The 27,427-nt window shown below is 42.5% G+C and overlaps 1 protein-coding gene and 1 pseudogene across 3 annotated transcripts in view; both read right to left on the bottom strand.

Moving 5' to 3' along the window:
* Window positions 1-25,529, bottom strand: part of MXD4 (MAX dimerization protein 4) — an 84,754-nt gene extending 59,225 nt beyond the window's left edge. Inside the window, exons 1-2 of one of the 3 annotated variants that reach the window (XM_029592295.1) lie at window positions 25,075-25,529; window positions 24,264-24,360 (exon numbers count right to left, since the gene is read on the bottom strand). In XM_029592295.1, the coding sequence (XP_029448155.1) occupies window positions 24,264-24,360; window positions 25,075-25,138 (161 nt within the window). In that variant the 5' untranslated portion in view covers window positions 25,139-25,529. Of the gene's footprint in view, window positions 1-24,263; window positions 24,364-25,074 lie in introns of all 3 variants that reach the window. The other 2 variants (XM_029592302.1, XM_029592287.1) reach the window with 2 other exon arrangements.
* LOC115082752 lies at window positions 14,192-14,342 on the bottom strand (annotated as a pseudogene).
* Window positions 25,530-27,427: the final 1,898 nt, after the last annotated feature.

Below are 27,427 nucleotides of genomic sequence, written 5' to 3'. Positions count from 1 at the left end.
GCAGGACAAGGCTGGCAAGGCTGTACTGAAGACGAGACAGGCAACTTTGCTAAGGCAGTGCGGTGTTGCCTGGCCAGGGTTTAAATACCCAACCATGTGACATCATCAAGAGGTGCAGAGAGCATGGATTCCCGCTGCGGGACCTTTATAGCTTGACACATGCTGTGCTTGCATACCTAGGGACAGAATAGGAGTGGCAGCATTTCCCTGCCGCATGGGCAGCAGTTTTCAACTGGTGGCATCTGGGTAAGTGTAACAGCTCACGGGACTGTCCCACGAGTAGTAAACATAACAGGAACATCAGTCACGCAAGGGAACACCATGATGCAGCCTTCTGCAGACTTTGTGGCAAGACCTTGCACTGAATAACAGTTAAGCTGCACTATAGCCTGCCAACAACCCACTCCCAGAAAGCAGGATGGCTCAAGATCAAAATGTAGAGCAGCAGGCGAAGAGGCCACAGCGTTTTAGACTCTTTCCTGAGAATATGGCAAATGAACAAGAGAAAGTGACTGAAGCTCCTCTTCTGCCTCCTCTCTTCCACAGGGTCCACAGCTACCCTCTAGCTCCCACAAGCATTTTCAAAAGCCAAGGATTCTAGCAGAAAGTCCCAACACGCCTGTGGGGAGATGTGGGTCATCTCATCCTTAAGCCCTGCACGTTCTCCTGCATTCCCTCATCCCTACCTTTCTCATGAACAGCACCTCCTGCTTCCCCCCTTCTTTCTCCCTTTTTCCCACTTAGGATCCTGCAGGTTGGTAGCATCCTTATAATGCTCTTTCCTGACATAGTTATATTCTGCATTTATTTATTTAAAATCTTTTCTATACCGTCGTTTAGTAGTGTCCCATCACAACGGTTTACAGGGAGGCACGTAAATTTCCATTTGGTTAAATTCTTACTTCCAAAGTGCCACAATATTTATCGGTAACAATTTTTACATAAAAGGTATATGATGTGTGATCTGGATCCTGTCCTTTTATATGATTAATAGGCAAATCATACAAGAATTGAACTTTATACTGCATATCTCTTAAATTATTCTATATTAATGATGATGAATTAAAATAATAAAATATACAATTACAATCAATGCATCCTTTAGTAATACTTGTGCATACTAAGAGAGAAGCCATATATGTCTTCTGGAGCTGAAGTGATTATTGGTGCAGTCCACATAGGAGAGTCATCCATTTGCTTAAGACAAGGTCACTCACTGTAAGTTGCAACAATGTATTCACTAGACTATATTGTTATCCAAGCTGTTGCATAATGCATGTTAGGTATGTAGGGTTGGGCATTTAGCATTCTTTAACTAAAATATTGACCTCTTTTGTGTGCCATTTGTAAATGGGTACTTAGTATGCAATGGTTGACCTTTGTTTTTCTCAGATGACTGTGTCTGCCATAATAAGGTTGGAAAGTACAGGCTCTACATGCATCACTATTGCCAGTGGAAGGACATTTTCTGATGAGATGAAGTCCTGGCTGGAAGATATCAGGGAAGTATGGACTTAAGGACCATGAATATAAGATGCTGAAGATTTCTACTATTCCAGAAGATGTACAACACTAAAGAGATCTTTGTTTCCTATGCTTTAACAGAAGAATAACCTAAAAGATTAATGATGCTCGCCATTTGCAAACGGAACTGAAACACTTTTTCAGAAGATAAGAAGTGTAATGTGCTGCAGTCATCACAGTACTGTCTCTTTAAAAGTGGCCGGAAATAGTTCCAATAGTTCCAGTTTATCCTGGAGACATTTTTCCAATTCTATTGCAATTATATCAAATTGAGTAAAAGCAAATAGAGCCCAAGCTGTCTTCCATAAGAGCAAATCTATTTGGGATAGAGGTCTCAGAGAGAAACATCATACTGTCCATATTTAAAAGCCATGTACATAAATAACTCAAGTTATCTGTCTAAATGGACAACTGGTATATTCAGCCACTTATTCAGCTAAATTATAGTCAGATAAGTAGTTATCTGGCTATAATTTAGCTGGATAAAAAAAAAAAAAAAAGGCATTTTAGGAACGATCCAGGGAGGAGTTGAATTATTCGGCCAACTTAGCAGAAGATTGCATATACCCAGCTAAATTTAGACCTGTTGCAGAGCAGGTCTAAAGTTGTCCAGCCTTGAACAGCCCAATAACTTCACACCTAACCAGTTATATGCAAAAATAATATAGCCAGTTAAGTTACATTCCCATTGTAAAAAAGCAAAATAAAACAAAACAAAAAACAAAACACAAACAGACACACACACACACATCGCAAGCGGACAGGCCCAAACCTGTCCCCTGCCTCCCTCTCACCCGAGTTTCAAAGGAACTACAGGGCTAAACTTGCTGCCCCCAAACCAAAACAGCTCAGTCCCCACCCCCTTTTTTTGTTTTTAAATTTGTAGCTTTAAAATTTCTTTACAACATAAAAAGGGGACTCCTGGCCAATGGCAAATGTCTGAGGGAATAAAGAGTGCAAAAACAGAAAAAGGGATTTTCAGGGTCATCGATAAATAATTCTTTCAATAGTTCAATAAAAGGTATCACAACCGGCAAAAAATCCAGATATCTCCAAGTCCAATACGCTGCTATGACTAAACCCAACTCTAAAACAATAACCATATCACAGCAGATAAGGACTGCAAGGCCCATTAATCTGGCCATTCCTGATGCAATACTGCAGAACCTAAACCACCTCAGAATCCCTTTTGGCCTCTATCATCTCCACTGAAAGGTTGTTTCTTGTATTCACCACCCTTTCTGTGAAGAAATATTTTCTTATGTTACTCCTGAGTCTACCACTTTAGCAATATATCATGATTCTTTGTTTTAAAATGTCCTTTCCATTCAAAAATGCTTTCATCTTGTGCCTAATGATACTTTGGAGATATCTGAACCTATCAGATCTCCCTTCTAGGAAAGGCAGATGTAAGTTTTTATAGGGCTGATTCACTAAAGTACGCTTCTAGGTTACTGCACATTATTACTGAATATGCTCCATTAGGAATAATGAGGACTGCAGTAAATAATAATATATGGTAGTGCGATAGTGCTCGTCAGTGAATCAGCCCGTAAGTCTCGTTTCACAGATTCTGCACCATTTTCTGGACAGCCCCTTCCTCAGTCTATAAACTTCTGGATATACTCTTATGGTCCTGCTTTCCTTAAGGAAGTCAGAACATAAAAATCCATGCATGCATATGGGGGTAAAAATAAGACTGGATCAGTGTGTCCTGAAAATATGTAACCGGATGCTATAAATAGAAGCCAGGCAATTTTCTGGGAAGAGTTAGGCTTATACATATAATTCACTTCTTTCTAAGATTTTGGGGGTAATATCTCCAAAAGGGTTTGCTTTGTGCATATCATGACAGGAAATGGCCTCCAGAACTGAACCGATCACTTCTCACCTCCTTTTTAGCATGTTTCAAAAACATGGAGAAACACTATAAATTTTGATGTGAGCGTCTGTCCATCTGTCTGTCAGCGTTATCCAGATCATAGTGCTGGACAGCAGTAAAACATGGCTTTAATGGACTCCTAGGTTTAGTAGTCAGTCAGTCATACCTCTCTCCTTATACACCCTAGTAATTTCCGGGTTTTCACCGCCACCTTACTGTACTGTTTGCTGTCTTGACGTAATCATTATCACCTGGAGATCTCTCCAGTTTAATGCCGCTTAGCACCTCATAACCCAGCAAGGACCACACTCTCTGACTTCTGTACCTCCCCCCCAAATGCATAACAACATTTTTGCAGTAAGTTGTAGTTACCAAAATTCATCATCACCCATTTTTCTACTTCATCTGAAGTACCTATCCTGTTGCAGAATACCTGCAAGAAGACAAACTTTTCCTACCAACCATCTGCAATACCACGTTTGTACAAGTAATGACAAAAACTAGCCCCAGGACTGATCCTTGAGGCATTCCACTGACAACACCCACCTCCCCATTTCCTTGGCGTGAATGCCATTTACCATGAGCCCATTGTAGAATGTCTCAACACCTTCTTCAGTCAACACTGAACAAAAGAATTTCTTCAGTACTTTTTGTTCAGTAGAATCGATCATCTAGCCATGGTCCAGTTCACAAAGTACACAACCAGCAAGAGCCATTTCCAAAGGAATTTTATACAATAAAACAGAACACACTGTGCTGCAAAGAAAAACCCAAACAAAAAGAACTTGCAGGAGAATACTGGCATCCAATTTCAGCAGAAATGCTGTACAAACAAACAATGAACACAATATATATGTTCTCTGAATTTTAAAAATACATTGTAAGCTTTGTATTCATTGTGCAACCAAGTATATGGTGCATCTTGGTATATGTATAGATTTCACTTTGGAAGCATTTCATACATAATCAGCCTGTTCCTTCTTTTTCCCCCTAAAAGAAGTCCAGGAAGCAGTTCCTACTCTGTGCAAATGACTGCACGGGATTTAGAGATGATTCAGACCTTAGCGATCTCTTTTTCTCTCATTTTTCATACTAGGAGCAGCTCTGCAGGCCAGTATATAGGCAGTAGGAAAGTTCTGCTCCTTAGATAGTAGCAAACATATTCTGGCTTAACAGCTAGATTCATTTCCTGTCATGATATGCACAAAACAAAGACATTTGGAGATATTATCCTGAAAGCGTTAAAAGAGTGAATTATATGCATAAGCCCATCTCTTCTCAGAAAACTGCCTTACATAGGACACGGCAGTTTACCAACTGGCTCCATATTTTCAGTACAGGCCAATCCAGTCTTATTTTTACCCCCATATGCATGCACGGAGGTTTAGTGTTGATTTCCTTAAGGAAAGCAGGACCTCAAGAGTATACAAGCAATGGAATAAAAGGAAGACTGGAGCAGACTGTACTGAAAACAATGGAGCCAACCAGTAACCCTGTTACAGCCTTACTAACATCTGGATATACATTCGGTAAGATCCAAACACAAGTGTGCAAAGAAAAAGAAAGGGAAACAAACCCAGCTAAAAACATAGGAAGGGAACTAAGTTTATCAAAAGGATGCTTCTTGCAAGGTGAAGACCTACATTGCCTGCAGCAGCAAATGCATGTATAGGGCAGAACTTGTCATTTTGGACACTTCTACTGAAAAGGTTTACAGCACCCGCCAGAGAAGAAGAGAGATCGGTTGGTGGACCACCGCTTCAACCCAGGCCAGCGGGGCTGACGAATGAGCAAAGGTACAGTGGAGTGTTTGGAAGCATGAGAGCGAGAGAGAGCGAGAGACCCACTCAGAAGGTTATTTCTCTAAACCACGGCTGCAAGCAAATCCACAATAAACTCTTCATTTCCCTGTCTCCTCTACTAGTCTCCATGCCCAGGGCCCCTCATTTTCTGTGGTTCTGCGACCTCTGCCACAGAATTGGGCCCTTGCCACAAAACTGCAAAAACAAACTGCTGCTGCCTGCAAAGCCCTTGCTGCCATGCCCTCTTGAACTTTGTGCTCCCCCCAGACTTATCCCCTGCTATCCTGGCTCTTTCCTGAGCCTCCCATGCCGCAAGCAGGTATTTCATGTTTCCAGTCAATTTTTTTTTTTTTTTTTTTTAAAGTCACCCTGCTGCTGCTCCCAGATGGCAGATGATGCTGTCTTTAATTGACAAGCAAAACTGGCAGCACCAGCGAAAGAGTTTTGCTAAGTTTAGGGATGCTGACACACCACACCTGCTGCATCAATATGACTTTTTCCTGATCTTTCCACTACAACCCCCAGCACAGATGTATTAACTCCACGGAGCATCACACCAGGGAAATTTTAAAAATAAAAGAACGCAAAATGTTTCTTTTCTGCCTAATGCACTAATAATTGCTCCAAGATCTGCACAAAGATTAATTCGATTAAGACTAATGTATTTATATGCATACGCCCTAGGCGATTTACAACCAACATACACAATATAAAATCAGACCAAAGTAAAAACAGTTTAAAATCATAGAACACAAAGCAATATCAATGAATTGAAAAAAAAAAAAAAAGGCAAGAACAGAGCTATACAGCAGATACAAAAAAAAAATAAAAAATCAATAGATGCTGTACTAGAAAACCTCTTTTTGATTCCTTTCTGAAGCTGTACAATTATAGGTAGATTTTAAAAGGGTTACGCGCATAACCCTTTAAACCCCCCCCCCCCCCACCGCGCGCGCCGAGCCTGTTTTGCATAGACTCGGTGGTGCGCGCAAGTCCCGGGGCTTTGCTAGGGGGGCGTGCCTCTGGCCCGGGGGGCGTTGCCAAGACCTCCGAAATCGCTCCCGGGCCGGGGAATCGTGCAGCGGCAGCCGACCAGCGCGCGCAAGTTACGCCTGCCTGGGGCAGGCGTAACTTTCGCGATAAAGGTAGGGGGGGTGTAGATAGGGCTGGGGGGGTGGCCGAAGGAAAGTTCCCTCCGAGGCCGCTCCGATTTCAGAGCGGCCTCGGCAGGAACGGGCAGCGTGCGCAGGGCTCGGCATGCGCAAGGTGCACAAATGTGCACCCCCTTGCGCGTCCCGACCCCGGAATTTATAAGATACGCGCAGCTACACGCGTATCTTATAAAATCCGGTGTACTTTTGTTTGCGCCGGTGTAAGTCGCGCCGGCGTACTTTTCCAAAATCTACCCCTTAGGGCACTTTTCCAGCAATTGCTTTCCACTATATAGTTAGTCCATTGAACAATACAGCTTAACCGGAGGAATAGATTAGGAGTGCCATTGGCCCTGAACAGTGCCGTCACTCCCATTACCCTTAATTTGACACTATATGGATCCCACATAATTGCCCCATCTGTTTCTCCCCTAATCCGTCAGTGACCTAATCTTTCTCTACCCTAACAGCTAGAACTGATATTGCCAAGATTTCTACTTCTCAAACAGCACTGACTGTCAGAGGAGCATGATTATGCTCTGTTGCATTCCAGAGATTTTTTTTTTTTATTTTATCAAGCTAATCAAGTTTAAGCATACTCTGAAACCATTGTCAATCCTCACCTTCTCAAAATTCACTTTTGCCAATTTTCCTAATGTATAAAATGTTGATTCTTATCCTTATGGTATTCGTGGGGCAGACAGCTGCACAGTACAAACTGGAAAATAGAACAATCCCTACACAGAAAATACACGCCATCAGAACTCCTCACCTCAGTCACACATGCAGAACATAGACAAACCCTCACCAAATACAGAATAAACGGTCACAGAGGAGAAATAGAAAGATGCAGACAAAAGCTAAACTGGAAACCCCAAGACAGACAGACTTCTGGAGAAATAGACAGAAATGCATTTCCTCCTGTGCAATGCAAAATACAAAGAGATCAGATCTGCCCATTTACCAGAGCTGACAGAGAAATCCAAGACTTCCCACAAAAGAATGAGCAAGAAACACTCTGTATTTACTAAGCATTTTTTTTCACCACAGATGGGAGAAAAGCCTGAAGAAATTCAGGCCCTACACCTGTTTTCTCCCAACTAGTGCAAGCAGGTGAATTGGGTAACACATTTGGAAAACTGTATTCCTGTCTGGATAATGGGACCAGCTGACAAGTTTTGAACTAGACAGCCTGGTTTTAAAGCTTGTTGTAAGAACATAAGAACCTGCTAAACTGGGTTAGACCAAGGCTCCATCAAGCTCAGCATCCTGTTTCCAACAGTGGCCAATCCAGGCCACAAGAACCTGGCAAGTACCCAAACACTAAGAAGATCCCATGCTACTGATGCAATTAATAGCATTGGCTATTCCCTAAGTAAACTTGATTAATAGCCGTTAATGGACTTCTCCTCCAAGAACTTATCCAAACCTGTGTCCAGTTACAGTTAAGCAAGCCTTGGTCAAACGCAGAGCAGGCTAGGTAGCTCAGTAGCCAAGCAGTGGTACCACACCATGTGGGCAGGCGGTGCCCCCAATGTAGCACCAATCAGCTGCCTTTAATCTGGTGTAGCAGCACAGCCACAGAAAGGAAAAGGAAGCGTGTATTGCCTGCCCTGAGCGCATGCTTTTTACATCTTCTCTCACTGTTGCCAACTCTGCTGGGATACATCCGAGGATATTGAGGAAACTCAGAGAAGTCCTGGCAGCTCTGCTGGTGACCTTTCCATTGCTTCTTTAGAGTCGGGAGTAGTTCTGGAGAGGGGCACATGGGGTTCCTATTCATAAAGGTGGAAGTAAGGGAGAGGCTGGGAACTGTAGGCAGGTTGGTCTGTCTTCTGTAGTGAGCAAATTAATGGAATCACTGCTAAAACAGAGGATAGTGCAATTTTTGGAATCCACTGGATTGGCAAGATCCGAGGCAGTATGGTTTTACCAGAGGTAAATCTTGCCAGATGAATCTGATCAATTTCATTAATTGGGTGACCAGAGAGTTGGAGCAAGGGAGAGCACTAGACATAATTTACTTGGATTTCAGTAAGGCCTCAATGCCCTTGGTATAGGACGTAAAGTGACTGACTGGGTTAGCAACTGGCTAAAAGGGAGGTGACAAAGGGTAGTGGTAAATGGAGTTTGCTCAGAGAAGGGGGATTGTATTAGCAGTGTGCTTCAGGGATCAGTCCTGGGACCAGTTCTTTTCAACTATTTTGTAAGCAACATAGCAGAAGGATTGTCAGGAAAAGTTTGTCTTTTTGCTGACATTACCAAATCTGCAACAGGGTAGATAGCCAGGAAGGTGTGAAAAACATGAGGAGGGATCTAACGAAGCTCGAGGAATGGTCTAGAGAGACTGGCAGCTAAGGTGTTATTTTTTTTTTTATAATTTTTTTTTTATTGAAATTAACAAATTATTTAAGAAATTTTACATCTTGATTTGAAAATCAGATCTACAAATAGACAAAATATTGTGAAATAAAATAAGGAAGAAAACACAAAACAATATCTCTGTACCCAAGTCCACAATTTTTTTAAATCCAAGGACTCAACCTGAGGAAAAAAATTGTATTCAACAATTCAAAAAAAGAAACAAAGACTGTTGTACGAAGTACAAACACTTTCACTTACGGACCTATATTCCTTACCTATCACTCATTAATTCAGCTGTAATTGCAGAGGAGCTAGTAACCAGAATAATTTTATCTACAAGGAAAGCAGAAAGCTGATTTGGCTGCAAGAAAATGTATGAGAGGCCTTGGTATTTTACAATACATTTGCAGGGAAATTTTAAAAGAAATAAAGCACCTATCTCAATAACCCTGTGTCTTAACAAAAGAAACTGTTTCCTTCTTTTTTTGAGTTGTTCTAGACAAATCTGGAAAAATATTAACTTTATAATCCATTGAAGTTTCTGTACGATGATAAAAGTACATTTTTAACGTCCATTCCTTGTCCGTCTCAAGAAGAAACAATACCACTAATGTAGCAGGAGTAAGAGTCCTTCTGAGTGGTTTCCAAAATATCTGTTAAATTTAACTGTAGAGGCACAGTAGGTGTCAGAACTTGAACTCCTATCTGATCCAAAGAGTCCTTACTCTTGAAGGGAGGAATATAGTAGACTCTTGAAGTGAAGGGAAGTGCTTATTCAGGAACTTTGAGAACTTCCAGCACATACTTCTTCCACATATCTTTTGGTGAAATCAACTGATCTCTGGGGAACTTTATAAAACGAAGATTTTTCTCCTTAATCAAATTTTCCATGTTTTCCAATCTAACAGATAACAACTGATTATCCTTCATCAGAGATGCTTGGAATATAGTTTACTGCTTAAATCCTGCTGCAATTGCTCGATATTATTCTTAGTCACCATTAATTCTTTTTCCAGGTTTCTAACACGAGAGTCTAGTTTTCCCAAACAGGCATAGACTGGGGACATTTGGTTATAGGTATTAGTGTTCAATAATTGTATAGCCTCCCAAATCGAATCTAAAGAAACAATAGCTGGTCTTACCAAATCAAATTTTTATTTTTTTTTAAATCTCCGGCAATACAAGCGTCTCTCCAACTCTAAATCGCAATGCAGTGCTTCTGGCTTGTTCCCTGGCTCCCGACGCCATTAAGGAAGTCCCAACAACCGCCTCAGATGTTTCCACTCCGCCCTGCACGCTCTGGATCCAATTGCCATCGGGCTCTAGGGATCCAAGGGCTTGGGTAAGAGGCCTGCCTTCTGCTGGGTTACCTGGGGCAGTCCGTTTCTCCAGGGATAGGGTGGTAGGTAACTCAAGGGAGGCATTGGGTATGACTTCTTCCCAAACGCCGCCCAGCGAGACTATTCCTGGCTCCAATGTACTCCGCTGTACGTGAGCATCCACCAGGCCCAGAATTGTAGCAGAGGGTTTCGGCAGGGCTTCTCTCTCCTTTGCCCACCGATTCCTTGCAGAATGAAGCATTGAGGAAAAGAACACGCAGCCCGAATGGAGTTGCCTCACGCACAACCAACAGCTTTGGCCATCTTGGAGTCGGCAGCTAAGATTTAATGCTAAAAAATGGAGAGTAATGTATTTAGAATGCAAAAGCCCAAGGGAGAGGTACAGTATTGGAGGTGAAATTCTCCTAAGCACAAAAGTAGAGCAGGATCTAGGGGTAAGTGGTTCTGATGATCTTAAAAGTGTCCAAACAAATGGATAAAATGACAGCAAAAGCTAGAAAGATGCTTGGCTGCATAGGGAGAGCAATGGTCTGCAGAAAAAGGGAGGTGATATTGCCTTGTAAGGGAGCCTGTTGAGACCTCATTTACAATACTGTGTACAGTTCTGGAGATCGCACCCTCAAAAGGATATAACCTGGTTGGAGTCGGTCTGGAGGACGGCTACTAAAATGATCAGTCATCTTTGTGATAAAGCTTATGGGACTAGACTCAAATTTCTAAACATGTATACCCTACAGTAGGGGTAGACAAAACTTTTTGTGCTGGGGCAGGGCATGGCGGGTCCTCAACACAGCAAATTTCCACCACTTGCTGCAGGTATTTCAGTATCCTGCAGGCTTAAGCGCCATCATTTTCTCATCTAGCAGACCACCTACCCACAGTCACAAATATTAAGGTGCAGACAAAAAAACTGGATTGGAAACCACTAAAAACCAGACTCACATGCAGTGCAATAAATCAAAAACAGAAATATCACCATTCATCATAAAACAAAGTGAAGAAATATAAATAAATCATAATGAGGAAACCATAAAAATAAAAAGCATATTTCAAAACAGATGACAGATAGAACACCACCAAATAATTAAGAAGATAAGGTTTAAAAAAAAAAAAAACTTTAAAAATTTCCCCAAAATCAAATATTTCAAAACACCAGATATATCAAACACCCAATAATTAAAACTAATAATGGATAAAAAAAATCCTCTCCTCTCCATACCTGGAAACGTTTCATTTCCAATCACCCTGAAATTGTAAACTCTTTCACAGGCGCGCGCACACACACACGCAGGCTCCTAATCTCTGCTCTCACAGACACACACACACAAGCAGGCTCCCAAACACACAACTGTACCTCTGGTCATTGTTCAGCCCCACTGGCCTGGGTTGAAGTTATGGCCCACCAACCGGTCTCTCGTCTCCTCCGGCGGGTGCCACTGCCGCATCTCTCTTCTCCTCCTTTAGCCCTGCCAGCTTGGGCTTGCCGTGTCTTTTTTTCTTCTTTTTCAGCCCTGCCGGCCTGGGCTCCAGTGGGCATTGCTGCCGCGCGTTTCTTTGCCACATGCCGATGTTCTCACCTCCCTGCTCAAGCGGTCGAGTGTCATCAAGGGCAAAAACCTGGCCTTTGATGTCGTCGGGCAGGCAGGTCAGAGCATCGGCGAGCTGCACATAATGGAGAGTGTCTGAGTGATAGGCCGGCCGGATTAAAACCTTTAAAGGCTGGATTTACCCTGTTGGCCATAGTTTGCCCAGCACTGCCCTAGAGGAAAGGTGAGATAGGAGAGATATGACAGAAACATTTAAATACCTCAAAGGTTTCCATGCACAAGTGGCAAGCCTCTTCCAAAGGAAAGGAGGCTTTAGATAGAGGGGTCATGGGATGAGGGTGAAAGGGGGCAGACTCGGGAATAATCTTAGAAAATATTTCTTTACAGTGTGGATGCATGGAATGGCCTCCCAGTGGAGGTGGTGGAGACAAAAACGGTATCTGAATTCAAGAAAGCAGGGGATAAATACAGGGGGATCTCTGAGGAAGTGATGGGAATTGTAAGGCTAGATAAATTGGATGGATGGGCAGACTAGATGGACCATATGATCTTTTTCTGCCGTCATGTTTCTATATTTCTATGCTGCTGCAGCTCCACTCTACACTCTGGCTCCCATCCTCCTTCTGAGTGCAGTCCTCTGCTCCTCTTTGCCATGAAGTTAGCATGGGGCACATTTAAAACTAAACGGAGAAAGTTCTTTTTTACTCAACGCACAATTAAACTCTGGAATTTGTTGCCAGAGCATGTGGTTAGTGCAGTTAGTATAGCTGTGTTTAAAAAAAGATTGGATAAGTTCTTGGAGGAGAAGTCCATTACCTGCTATTAATTAAGTTGACTTAGAAAATAGCCACTGCTATTATTAGCAACAGTAACATGGAATAGACTTAGTTTTTGGATACTTGCCAGGTTCTTATGGCCTGGATTGGCCACTGTTGGAAACAGGATGCTGGGCTTGATGGACCCTTGGTCTGACCCAGTATGGCATGTTCTTATGACTCAGGCAGCCTACTGCTGCCACCAAGTCCTGATGACAACGGAGGATTTTATTTATTTATTTAAAATATTTCTATTCCGCCTATAGTGACTGTGTCATGCTAGGTGAATTGCAAAGTGAACATAAAATAACGAGTAACATAAAACAGAGCACATCACAAATCAGCAAACATTAAAATTACTAAAAGGACTCAATCTTACAAAAATGCTTCTCTAAATAAGACAGCTTTTACTGTCTTTCGAAACAGCTGGATGGAAATGGAGGAGAACTGCAGCAGGCCCTGCCTTCACCACCGCTGAATTTTACAAGAGACAAGGATGCTGTCGGCTCGCCACAGCCGGAGTCCTTCAGGTCTACAGGGAGACCATGCCTGGACCCAGCCTCTGGCTGCCAGAGTCCAATGCTGGGCTGCTGCTGCTGCACACAACTACGATTGCCTGCACTGCCTGCGGCTGCTGTGCTGTCTGCTACATCCTGCAGTAGGGCCTGTGCCGCCTTCCCTTGCCCGCTGTCATCGTCATCTCTAGAATCCAACTCCATCCTTCCTCCAGCAAATAGAGTTACTGTGCAGGCTGCAGCTGCTGCTATGCTTTTTGGCGAAAGTGGAAATACTTAAACATGCCCCCTCTGCATGTCTGCTTCTGGTCTGCTATATTTGCTGCCCATCTTGCCTTCCTGAGTCTCCCCATTTTAGTTTTTGAGATGGTATCCCTGTGCTCAGGGTAATCTGGAGGATTTGGCTGGCATTGGGGGTTGGGGCTGGGGCAAAGCCTCCTTGGATGACATAACCAGGCCTGTGGCCATAGAGAAGTTCAAGAGTGCTGGTGCCAAGGCCCCTAACCAGGCACACTGGTGCCCCCCACCTCCTCCAGCCTGGCACAGTACACCCTGCAAGGTAGTCTGGCCTTTCCAACAGCCGTGGCTCTTCTCTCTCCATCCCTCCTTGCCCAGCATTCCTCTGGTCCCCTCTCTCCTCTACACCTGCTAGCAGCATTTAATCTGCTCCCTCCTGCCAAGGGGGAACACTACAACAGCCTAGTTACTCCAGACAAATTCTCTCTTCCTCCTGTCTCAAGGAATACCACACACACACGAGCAAATGATGCCCCTCCCTCTCAGTCCCATAACTCACACAAACATTAGAGCAATTCCAACCCCTCTTCAGAAACCACCTCTCCCTCACCTTCCCCATCTGGAGTAAGTCATTCCTCCTCAGCCAGGGAGTGTCAGTCAGCCAGCATGCAAGTGCGTGAAAGAGGCAGTGAGCATATATCTCAACATTCCCCACCCCTTAACTGGCCCTGAGTGAGCTGTGTGAGAATGAAACGTGTTTTAGAGAGGGTTTGTGTGTGTGCATATATGAGAGAGAGAGAGAGAGAGAGGAAAAAAAGTCTGTGCACACCCTATACGCCTGACTAATCCACAATAATCTCAGGATGATTGGAATCTAAATTCTCCAGGTGTGGGGAGTGGGGGATTTTTCAATCATTATTAGTTTTAATTATTGGGTGTTAACAGCTATGTCTGCTGTTTTGAAATATGTTACTGATGTTTGGGAAATGTAAAAAAATGTTTGCATTTTTAATTATTGGATGTTCTATTCATCAGCTGTTTTTGAATATTTATTTAAAAAATGTATATGCCGCACCATCCCATGTTCTGGATAGCTTATAGAATTAATATTCTTTTTATTAGTACCACACTACACTTGATCTTAGCCAAAAGGCCAAGAAGCGATATGGTCTTACTAATTATGATTCATGTATCATTTCATCATTTGATGTTTTATGAGGCTTAGTGATGTTTCTGTTTTTCCATTGTTGAACTGCATACAGAGTCCGGCTTGTTGTGGTTTCCAGTTCAGTTTTTGTCTGCATATTTCCATTTATACTTTAATATTTTTATGCCTGATTTTAGTATTTGTATTTATTGACTTCTGTGTAGACATCTAAAAGCTGCCTGGCATGGTCTGGTTTCCAAATAGAAGTGTACTGATGTCTTAGGGCTTGGTGTAAGTGTTGCCGTTTCATAGGTAAGTTGTTACTGTTTAGCTGCTGGTAATTAGTGCTGTTTTGGTATGAGAGATATTCAAAAAGAGATAGATGCCAGAAGTCTTTTCCAAATCTTTATTGCGGTGGAGACGTATTTAAAATACAAGCCCGACTCAGGCCAAGTTCGCCGTTCTCACAACGGCTGCCTCAGGGGCTTAGATAATCATATGGACTCTGGATAGTTAAAAATGTTGCAATTTTAAATTTCAATGCAATTTGCAGTGGAACAGTTTCTTATTCCTTTAGAGAAAAATCATAGACATGTAGACTCCATACATCTAATGGCGCCTTGCGCTCCACACCGGATATATAGTCTCCACTCATATGATGAATAAGAAATGGTTCCACTGCGGATCACCTTCAAATTGCATTGAAATTTAAAATTGCAACATTTTTAACTATCCAGAGTCCATATGATTATCTAAGCCCCTGAGGCAGCCATTGTGAGAATGGCGAAACTCGGCCTGAGTCGGGCTTGTATTTTAAATACGTCTCCACCACAATAAAGATTTGGAAAAGACTTCTGGCATCTATCTCTTTTTGTTTACCTAACGGCTTTTTTAGATCGCCTACCTTCTTGTTTCTTTGGTATGAGAGAGATATACTCCACAATGACTTCAAGGTCCTTTTCCTAGATGGTAATTCCTAATCTGCAATCCAGCACAGTACGACTGTGACTAGGATTATTTTCCCTATATGCATTTCTTTGCACTTATTCACATTAATTTGAAGATGAGAATTAAATTTTATCTGTCATTTATATGCCCAGTTCCCCAGCCTAGCAAGGTCCTTCCACAGTTCCTCAAGATTCACCTTTTTTTTTTTTTTTTTAAACTACTTTTAACAATTTGTCATCTGCAAATATGATCACTTATTTTTTTTTCATTTTCAGATTGCTAATGAGCAACTTAAAGATACTGTATCTCTTCCAAATACAGAACAGGAATTATGCAGCAGGGCTTCCCCCTTGAGTGGTCCCAGTCTTGAGTAGGGAGGCCTTTAAAATGGAATTTTTTTTTTCATGTGGATAACTATGTCTGTCTATGTTTCTATTTCGAGTTTTAGACCTTTGTGTAGGGATCTACAGCAGTCCAACATGTTCTGTTTTTCCAATAGGTAATTAAGGTGAAATGGCAGAACCCAAAAACGAAAAGGTTTCAAAGCCTATGATCTTTTAAAGACAACTAGTTGCAACTCCCAGAATCTCAGAACTGGCTTTTGAAGGGAAGTAAAGCTTCGCATATTGCTACATTTGTCGTGCAGAATTATACATCTGATGCCATAAAAGCCCTCAAGCACTCTGCAAAGTCAGAGGGACACAAAGTCATATGATGAGCGCAAGTTTGGTCTAGTACCATGTATAATTATTTGTAAAGATTGAGTCTTCTGAAGAAGAATGCACATGTGCAGCTGAATTGCTTTTCACACCATCACAGCTACTGTTCTCAGGATTGTGGAATTAAGCTATACCACTCCATTTTTGTAGATTTCAAGATAGCTTCCAAAATCCACTGTGGAAGGAAAAAAGCAGAGGCTTTGGTAGATAATGTATTAGACCCCATTCATTGAAACTGGCTATGCAAAAAAATTGGGTCTACAGTGATCTCAACAGCAACAGATGCTTACAATAAAGGGAACACAAAATTATTTCCAGTTGCCATCCGCTGCTTTCATAAGCATAAGGGAACCTGCATGGCTATTGTAGACCTTTTTGATTATGCAGATGAAACATCTGAGGGAACAGCGAACAACTTAAGAAGTTCTCTACAAAATGCTGGTCTGATGCATAACAAAACGGTGGCATATGGAGCAGACTATGCATCTGTCAATTTTTGTTCACAAAAAGAAAGTTGGATTTACCAAACCTTGTTCCAGGACACTGCAGCGCTCACATAGTACACAACACGGTGAAACACGGTTTGAAAATGTTCTCTTAAGATGTAAAAAAACCTGATCAAAGTTTTCAGTTAATTCTCCTGTACTGCAAATAATATTAGTGAATTTAAAGAGGTTTTTTTTTACTTCATTCAGACAGAATATTCAGAAATTTTAAGCCATGTACCTACACAATTTTTGACATTTTTCCCTGTTGCAGACAGGTTGCTGAAGAATTGGACTGCATTCATTCAAATCTTACTTTCTGAACAAAGGGGAAGAAAAAGAGAACCACACACTAAAGGCCTTTCTTTGTGAGCAAGAGAACGCAGTGTCAGATGATAAAACTATTATTCTTCCTACTTTGTGCATAACATTATGAGCCAGTTTAATAACACCATAAAGTTTCTTGAACGTGATTATATTCAGGTACCTGAACTGCATGCAGTATTCAATAAAATGGAAAGAGTGTTTCAGCAATAACAGGACAAAGGTTTCTATGGGTACAAGGTGACAATTCTTTAAAAAAAAAACTATCACCTAGCAAGGAGAATACATTTGTTAGAGATGCCCAGCACACCTACCCAATCATCACGCAGTACATAGAAAAGTGGTTTGATTTCAGTGACAAGTCTTTTCATAGGCTGCGTGCCCCACTTCTCTTGGATGAACCTCTTGAACTAGACAACCTGTGTGCTCTGAAATCAGAACTGGGCATTCAGTGGATGGAGATGAACTATTTACCGAAATCTGCACACTGAATGATGTACTGCCATCCCTAAAGAGTTTGACAAATGATGCTATATCAACCCAATGTCAGCAGGAACAAGAGCACCACAGACACCACATTGTATCGGAGGTGTGGGTACAATTATTTCAGCACTGCGAGGGCCCAAACTTACTTATAATTGTGCAGCATACGCTTGCTATACTGCCCGGCAATTTATTTATAAACTTTTCTATACCGGTATTCATATCGGTTTACAGAGAACTCAATGAAATACATGGAACAGGGCGGGGGAAACAGGGCAGCAACCAGAAGAACAAAAAAAAGAGGAGAATGTACAAGGGAACCTTAAATAAGGTAACAGTAGGTAAATTATCGTAAATACATTTGTGGAACGCATTTTCAGCGTTATGAAGAACTTGTGGACTTGTGAAAAGAACTGGCTCCAAGTGGATATGGTGTTTGTGTGATTTAACTATAAAATGGCATGTACAGAGTTTGATGGTTTTCTGAACAAAAGAGCAGCTAAGGAGCTTGTGGAAGCTGCAAGAAAGGAACAGAAGTATAAATTTAAGAAGCAGAGATCGGTAACTGCCATGGATAAAAACACCTTGACATTTCTCCTCCTGTTTCTCTCCCTAAACTGGGTACCAGATGGGTTTCCTCTCCTTAACACACAGCTCTGCTGTGGATAAAGCACCTTCAGTGTTTTACTTCTCTCTCCTGAGTAGGGTGCTAATACATAATCAACCAAAGCCTCTGATGTTCTCCTTTCACAAAGAAAAAAAAAAAAAAGGAGCCAAAGTAGATATCTTCAGAGTGCTACTACTTCTCCTCTTCTGTTTCTCTGCCTAAACTGGGTACGGGATACCTTCCTCCCCTCAACACTCACTTGTGCAGAGGATAAAACATCTTGAGAGTCCTGTCTTCAGAGGTGACTATTGTCTTAGATATGACATCCGAAGAAGGGGCCTATGTAGATTTGAAAGTTTATGGTAGATAATTCATATGCAGATGGAGTAAAAGGTTTCAAATCAGACAAGAATCCTGTAATTGGAATATATTTTTCAGTAATTATTTATTATAGCTTTTATGCAGCTTGGTTGTCGAGCCAAAGCATTTGGAACCATTCCACTAGGAGGAAAGGTTAAAGAGGTTAGGCCTCTTCAGCTTGGAGAAGAGACGGCTGAGGGGAGATATGATAGAGATCTATTAAATAATGAGTGGAGTAGCGCAAGTAAACATGAATTTATTGTTTACTTTTTTTTGGAAGTATCACCTATTCATGGAAAGGGAAAGGAAAGGCTATGCCATATAGATAATTGCAATTCCTGGCTCAAAACATGATGTACAATAAGTGGTTTTGGATATTTTGGAGGCTGGGCCGTGTATGGAGCAATAAAAGGTTACATGGTAAGGATGGCCTACATTTGTCTGTAGCAGGAAAGATGATGTTAAGTGAGAAATTCAGATCATATATTATCAGATATTTAAACTAGAAAACAGGGGTGCAACATGATACTTAGATCTGCAATAGAGTGGACATGCCTGAAAGAGTAGAGAGAATTAAAAAAGTGATTTAAGAAAACATGAAGACTGGTCGAGGATTTGGCAACTGGGATTCAATGCCAAAAATTGCAAAGTCATACATGTGGGCTGCAGTAATCCAAAAGAGCTGTATATGATGGGTGTGAAAAACTGATGTACATGGAGCAAAAGAGGGATCTTAGGGTAACACTGTCTGGCAATATGAAGATGGCTAAGCAATGTGACAAGGCGATAGCTAAAGCCAGAGAATGCTGGGCTGCAAAGAGAGAGGAATAACCAGTAAGAAAAAGGTGATAATGCTCTTGTATAGGTCCTTGGTGAGGCCGCACCTGCAGTACTGTGTTCAGTTCTGGAAACCTTCTCAAAAAGGAGAGAGACAAGATGGAGGTGGTCCAGAGAAGGTGACGAAAATGGTGTGGGGTCTGTATCAGAAGGCTTATGAGGAGAGGCTGAAGGATCTGAATATGTAAACCCTGGAAGAGAGGAGGTGCAGGGGAGATATGATACCGATCTTCAGATAACGGAAAGGTTTTAATGATGCACGAATTGCGAACCTTTTCCATAGGGGTCACGAAATGAAACTCCAAGAAGGAAAACTAAGAACCAACCTAAGGAAATATTTCTTCACAAGGGTGGATGCTTGTAATGTTCTTCCAGAAGAAGTGGTGAGGTTGAAAAGAGTAAACAAATTCAAAAAGGGGGTGGGATAAACACTGTGGATCCCTAAAGACTTGTGGACGGTAATAAAGAAAAGGGTGCATGGGGTAACCTGCATGGAGCGGCAGTTAGTACCCTTAACAGAAGGCATGGCGATTACTACCTTTAACTACCGTATTTTTCGCTCCATAAGACGCACTTTTTTTCCCCCAAAGGTGGGGGGAAAATGTATGTGCGTCTTATGGAGCGAATGTAAAAAAAAAACCAAACAAAAATCTAACAAACACCCCCCCCCCCCGACTCCCCCAAGACCTGCCGACTTAATTTCCTACAACCCCCCCCCCCCCCAAGACCTGACAAATTAATTTCCTGCAACCCCCCACCCTCCTGACCCCCCCAAGACCTGCCAAACGACCCTGGTGGTCCAGCGGGGGTCCGGGAATGATTTCCTGGGCGTGGGCCGTCGGCTGCCAGTAAACAAAATGGCGCCGACGGCCCTATGCCCTCACTATGTCACTGAGACCGACCGCTGCTATTGGTCGGTCTCAGTGACATAGTGAGGGCATAGGGCCGTCGGCTGCCAGTAAACAAAATGGCGCCGACGGCCCTATGCCCTCACTATGTCACTGAGACCGACCAATAGCAGCGGTCGGTCTCAGTGACATAGTGAGGGCATAGGGCCGTCGGCGCCATTTTGTTTACTGGCAGCCGACGGCTCACGCCCAGGAGATCGTTCCCGGACCGCTCCTGGACCCCCGCTGGACCACCAGGGACGTTTGGCAGGTCTTGGGGGGGTCAGGAGGGTGGGGGGTTGCAGGAAATTAATTCGGCAGGTCTTGGGAGGGTCAGGAGGGTGGGGGGTTGCAGGAAATTAATTCGGCAGGTCTTGGGGGGGGGTCAGGGGGGGTGGAGGTTGTTAATTTAAAGGGTTGGGATGGGGGGGGGGGGTTTGGGGGTTCCCACAGAAAGAAAAATTTTCTGATCTGGGGAGTGGACCGAAATGGCCCTCCCCAGACCCGAAAACAAAATGGGGAGAAAAAAAAAAACTATGCACTCCCCTAATTTGCTCCATAAGACGCCCAGACGCAGAGCCGGTTTAGCACAATTTTTTTTTTTTTTAATTTTCCCCCTCTGAATCCTAGGTGCGTCTTATGGTCAGGTGCGTCTTATGGAGCGAAAAATACGGTAATTAACCTTGATGCTTTTGACACAAGTCCAACATTGTTCTCCACTTTGATAGCAGGAAGGGGTATTGGATTCTGACAAAAGCCAATGCTGGGCCCTGGCTTTTATGGTCTGGGGTACTGATACACAGACATTAGGAAAAAGCACAGAACTGCTTCTATAGTCATGTCCAAAAACAAAGTGCATTCAAGCAATGTTATCTGAATGATCAAGAAGGCTGCTCACCAAGTAAAAATGTTAGCAGTAATTTGTTATGGGTTAGACAGCTGCTTGATTTTGATTGTAAATATTACTATCCTTAATTTAAGGAACGGGGGTAACCTGCACAGAGCAGCAGTTACTACCATAAGAAACTTGCTGGGCAGACTGGATGGACCATTTAATCCTTTTCTGCAATCAATCATGTGTACCAAAAGTTCAAAGACTAGGGGACACACATGAAGTGAAGTTACTAAGCTGGACAATGAAGTTACTAAGTTGGACATTTAAAATTAATAAGAGAAAATATTTCTTTACTCAATGCATAATTAAGCTCTGGAATTCATTGCCAGAGGATGTGGTGAAAGCTGTTAGTGTAGCTTTGCTTAAAAAAGGTTTGCACAAGTTCCTGGAGAAAAGGTTCATAAACCATTATTAAAGGTGACATTCTAGAAATTCACTTATCATCCCTGGGATAAGCAGCATGGAATCTATCTACCCCTTGGGATCCTGCCAGGTACTTGTGTCCTGGACTGGCCACTGTTGGAAAGAGAATACTGGGCTAGATGGACCTTTGGTCTGATCCATGTGGCAATCTTATGTTCTTATGTATTTTATTATTCTAAAGTTATAGAGCAGCCTAACCAGATCAGTTATTTGGAAAAGTGGTTAAGACATAGCTATTTTCACAAGCCTTTCATGGTTATATTTATTACTAGTGCTTAAGCCTATCCATGGATGGGGACATAGTTCTGAGACAATCTTACCTTGCCCTCATCCCTGCCCTGGAAATTGAGGCTTCCAAGCTGCATGCGCCCAGCTGGTACCTGTACAGCTGCATATCAGTGATGCTGGTACAGGGCAAGTTCCCTCTTTATTATAGTTAAGATTGTTTGGGTTCATTTACTTCTCAGGTGCTCACAACAATTTTTATACTAGTTCATTTATATATATTTATAGAATTTATTTATGTTTGGGAAGTGGGTTTATTGCTTTATATTCTCGTTTTTATTCATTCTTTTTGATTGTTTTAATGTTGTACCACACTTTGGGATTTGATGTAAGGTGTGTTATAAATATACAGAGTTCATAGAAAAAGTTGATGAATAATTTATTTTTTTCTTATACATACGTCGTGGAAAGTTAAATAATTTTGTGATAAGCAAGGCATCACCAAATAAAACAGAGCTGGTAAGAGCCCTCTGATAAGAAGCTGGCAGTACATGTATTATGTAAGAATCAATCAGTTCAGTGCATCCCCTTGACTCTTCCAGTGTGTTTGCCTGTATAGATGGTACCCATTGTAAGACCAGCATGATCTCAAATACTCTGTACTGTTTGGTTTTTTTTTTTGGGGGGGGAGGTTATTGGGATTCTATGATCATTCCCAGGGAGAAGTGACAGATTGAAGCCCTTGAGGAAGGGAGAAAGGGGATGAGGAAAGAAGTGAGGGACAGAATAAAGAATGGAGTGGGATGGAAAGTGATAGGAAGTATGAGGGGAGACCTATTATTAAAATACCATGTCACCTTTATAACAATAACTTGTAGAGCAGACACTGCTGTGCCTTCCCCCTCCTTATCCTCAAGGTGTCCAGTTATGGTTTGTGGAAAAGTCAGCAACTCTATGAAGCCATTGTAATAAGATCCGCAGTGAAATCAGTGCTAATTGTCAGCACGTATTTTTTTTTTTTTAGCACCTGCAGCAAAAGCAGGCGTCTCCAAGGGATGTAATGAAGGATGTATAGGCAAATGAGATGCACGCAGAAAATCACGCAAAAGTCAAACATGCACAAAAATGTGCGCTCATAGCCCTATGTAATAAACTGTACAGAAATCCACGCTGAAACCCTCATTAATGTAGTGACCCGCAAGTGATTCTTGGGGTGCAAGCCTTCCCTTTTTTATAAAACAGTGAAGAATTTAGTGGTCCAGGAGTGGAATTAAGAGTGGGTAGAGCAATGTCTAACCCCTTCATGTTCCATTTCAGACCATTGGTAGACGCTGGAATGCAGCAGAGATTTCTAAGGCTGACCCACAAAAATGTTCCAAAAGTCCAGAAAAAGTGAAGGTATTCCATGATTACCCCAGAGAAAACCGGTCTCCAGACACATACCTTAACTTAATTCCTGCCCTTAATTCCAGGTGCTAAAAAACCCGCACTAACTGATGCGCGGCTTCCTGCTTAGCCCAGCTAATTTCCTCCTTTGCATGCCATTTGCACAAACTCATGCAAAACCAACCAGGGGTTTTTAAGCGAGTTTATGCATGCATTTTTCCCACATTGAACACTTTATTACATACCCTGCGTATGGCTAGTGTGGGAAAAAAACGTGAAAAACCTACATCAGCTTTAGCTCTGTTTATTACATTGACCGCTATGACTACAGTACAATGAAGTTCCAAATGCATTCCTTGTGAGTGCATGTGTTATTCCTTCACTGCCAGCATACTTACATAAGTCTGTTTGTCTGCACAGTTCCTTGACTGGCCAGCAGACTTACACACACAAGGCTGATGGATGCAGTCTCCCCTTATGGGCCTATTTACTAAAAGTTTTTTTCCCCATTTTGTATCTATGGGAAAAATGCTTAAATGAGGCCTTAATGCATTTTCACAGATAGCACAAAACACGCATAAAAAAAAAGAGAAAGAAAGACTGTCTCTTTAAGACAGCTTTGCACGTACACATTGTACTCTGGGCATTACTTGGTCAGCCAGCAAACTGCGAGGCGTCTGCGCAGCAAAAACCTCAGCTAATTAGCGCACCATCCCAGCACAGGTAAAGCAACATAAAAAATATATTACAGGTACTCCATACAATGCAAGAAAGTAAGTAGAGCTGCTAAGATAAAGTCTAACAAAAAAAAAAAAAGACTGCATTGATTTCGACGGGAAACAGTTTGTAGACAAATTTATAAAGGAAGATACAAACTCGTACTCCTTTTCCATCACAACACACTGCATTGTGTCTCGCCTACAAAAGTGGATTATTCATTTTGTGCCACATTGTAAACAAGTCTTCCATCCAGGGCAGAATATTATGTATCAAGTTAACGTCTCTGCCGTGCCCTCTCTCCATCTCCCTTTTCAATTAAAACCCTTTAGATGAAGAATACAAAAATGCAGGAAATAGTGCAGATGACAGTACCCGATCACATAATAAAACAATTCGTTGAATGTAAAAAACGATCAGCATCAGGGATGCTGTGTTTTTCTCCTGCAATCGCTTAAGAGGAGGCGATGTACGCGTGGCAGTGTTTATATGAGAGATCAAAACAGAGCCAAGCCCATATAGGAAAAAATGGCGACGGGAAGCTACAGATACTTAAAAAAATATATTAAAGGCATCAACAAACGAGACAAGGATTACATTCTCTGATTACTTAATAAAAACCTAGCGCATGAGTTTCTCTTACCTATTATTAGGGGATTTTCTCGCCATCGCCACCGATTTCGTTTTTTTTCTTGAGTACTCGCTGTCGAAGGGTAAAACCGATGCATAGCCATGTTCTGCTTCTGGCAGCCAAGCAATACAATTAAACAAACAAAAACGAAAATAAGATCAGTCCATGATGGGGAGGGGGGAGACTGCTTACAAAAGTACTTTTCTTTAACAATCGGCCTTGCTGTGCTCGGTTTATACAGGAAATCAAGCATGCAATGCTGCAGGAGCAGCAGCAACCTCCTTCCAACCCCCACTCCTATAAAAAAAAAAAAAAGAAGGTGCAAAGCATGCATTTGACGGCAGCCAAACGCTGAATAACAACTTCCCTACCCTCCCCAACCGAAAAATATTATTCATATTCTCACCAACAGCAATCCCTTACAAAGATCTAGTGCCTAGAAAGTGGGCTAAGGCGAGCAGCGTAGTTGGAAAAGCGAAAGATGCATATAACTTTTAGCAAAACACCCCTTCCCCTCCACCCCAGGCTACTTTTCTCTTCTCCCTTTTATTTCCACACCCTTAACCCCACCAAAAGCAACTTGTACAGGAGATTCTCAGACTCCCCCTCCCCCACCGTGCAGGACATTGTCTCAGCAGGATGTCTTCTACCGCAGTGTCCTCGCATCCCATCAAAACATCAGCTGCTTTCTTTTTGTGGGGGAGGTGGGGGGGGGGGGGGGAGAGGAGCTTAGAGGAAAACAAAATATGAGTTAAGGGAAGAGAAGTAGTCAGTAGCAACAGCAGTCGTCTCCATGCACCCTCTCCCCAGCCTCTGACAATACCTCTGTCTCTTCTTTCCAAATATTCAGCTGCTTCCAGGAGGATTAACAGAGAATTCAATTCCATTTTTGTGTATAGTTTAAAAAAAAAAAGCCGGGACGTTCTTAGTGTGACAATGAAATGCTTTTAAAAAATATCTTCCCCCCACCCCTATTATTTTTTTTTTTTTAACAGCTAAAGTGAACCCGAACTACAGCCCAAGTTCAGTGACTAGGGACTTCCAAGCCCCTATAAAACACAGCACCTCAGCCTAGCGTGACATCAGTGGAGGAGCAGCTCACACAACCAATCCCGTTGCGTCTATGGGCCGGGGGTGTATCCTAGCCCCGTCTGGGAGCCAATCGAAGTAAAGCCAGCTTTCCCCGGGGGCGCGGAGGAAACGTTGACAGATCCGATCCCGTTCCGTGATAGGCCGGGGAGAGATGGCAACAATTTAGAATCTGAAGCTTAGTAACAGCACGTGTGGCCCGGCCCCTTGCTATCCGATTAGCTGAATCGCTGCATGTTAAGCAGGAGGCCAATGCTGATTGGAGCTCGGGGCACATGTAAAGCAGCAGGGACGGTGAGTCGAACGTCAGATCGCGGGAGCCAATGAGAGGAGCTTAATCTGACTGCTAAGAGGAAGCGAGGAGGAGGGATGCGGCAGGTTAAGGGGGCAGGATAATTTGGGCTCTGACGTCAGAAAGCTTGATTTTTGTCTTCCTCCTGGCTGAGGAGGCGTAGCGTAAACTAATAATAAAAGTGGATGTCACAGGTAAAGCTCCTCCTCAACTCCGACACATGGGAGTTAGCCCAGGAAGAAGACATCAGAGCGTACTCTAAACCTATGAAAACACAGAGAGAGAGAGAGAAAGGACGTGCTTTTGTTTTCCAGGGCTTTCTGAAAGGCATACCGTGTCTGCTGCAGGACGGTGGCAGTAGCTTCCTAGCAATATCAACAAGCAAGGGCTTTGGATTTAAAAGGAAACCACTTAGCGGTTCTCTTACGCCTGCTAGTGTTATCTACAACTTTCCTCCCTACGAAGCAGGTCTCCCTTGTCTGCTCCCCCTCGGTTCTTGCTGCATTTTTCCTCCAGGACTGCTCGCCAGCTGGTTTCCTGCTGCTCCAGAAGGTAAAGTCGCTGTCTTCTTCGGGGATCACCTTCTGGGACAGCAGGTATTGCTGTATGGAGCTTTTACATGAGGGGAGATAACGCAACAATTAAAGGCTTTTTTTTTTTTTCTTTAGAGACTTATTTTTCCCATTTTATTGGCGTAGAAAACCTCTTGGGTGTCTAATTTCAACGTTTTTTTGTTTTGTTTTTTACCTTCCTACCCCTTCCCTAGATTGGTTTTTTTGTTTTTTTTTTTTTACCCTTGCTTTAAACCTCAATATCTCTGTAGCGTGGTTGGAGAGGCGCTTCTTGTTTATTTAATCAGATGTTTATCTCTTTCTGTGTATGTGTTTGTAACTACCTCACCCGATTTAATTCCCTTACTTGTTTTTCCCCTCCTCTCTTACAGGGTTAAAGCCAAGCTTGTTCATAGTCTGTTTCCTTCCTCTTCTTTCTTTATCCCTTTCTAACTTGCAGCAATTCTAGGCAGCCTCCAGAAGAATTTAGACTAGTTTAATTGTTTTCTCTCCACCTTAATTTGTAATAAAGATGAGTGAAAACAAGCATCTGGTTAAGTGAAAGCCAGGCTTAGCTCTTTTTTTTCTGTCACCCAACTGCAGACAAGTTGAGGCTTTTTTTTTTTTTAATTCCCCCCCCCCCCCCTTACCTTTTTCCACTAGCTCACAGCGTGTACAGCTTTTACAAATCCACTTTTTGGCAAGAATACTGCTGAGCAAAGATTCCTGAAACAGGTAAAAAAAGGAACAAGGGAAGGCCTTGACATTTCAAAGTGTCTTCTTACCCCCCTCCCCAACCCGCTATGCTACAAACCAACAAGAAATTACCATCACAGGTCTCATGGCCATAGGCATGCAGACTGCCCCACCCCCCAGACTATAAAGCTGATAACCAGCCCAAGGGGCTAATCAATATATCCCAATAATGGTGAGGAGAGCCCCAACAGCTGCCACCCAGACTACGGAAAGGGCCCCTCAGTGTGCTGCTGTATCAAAACTATTAGACCCTTTCTCTTTCCCAGATATTACAGCCAAAGACCTTCATATGAGCCCCAGTTACTCAGACAGGATCAAGTTTTAACCTTGGGACTGTGGCAATGACCACTGTGACACTAGTCAAGAACACCCCAGGCACCCTGAAAAACCCAAATGTTTTGGTCCAAGGTGGAAAAGAAGTTAATGCTGTGAGGGTTGAGCAGGAAATCCCCGCTAAAAAGCACCAGAAAATCCCAGTTATAGATAAT

Source organism: Rhinatrema bivittatum, chromosome 1 (genome assembly GCF_901001135.1).
Source record: "Rhinatrema bivittatum chromosome 1, aRhiBiv1.1, whole genome shotgun sequence".
NCBI classification, from domain to species: Eukaryota; Metazoa; Chordata; class Amphibia; order Gymnophiona; family Rhinatrematidae; genus Rhinatrema; species Rhinatrema bivittatum.
The sequence above is the reverse complement of the archived record's forward strand: the minus strand, read 5'-3'. Positions and strand labels throughout refer to the sequence as shown.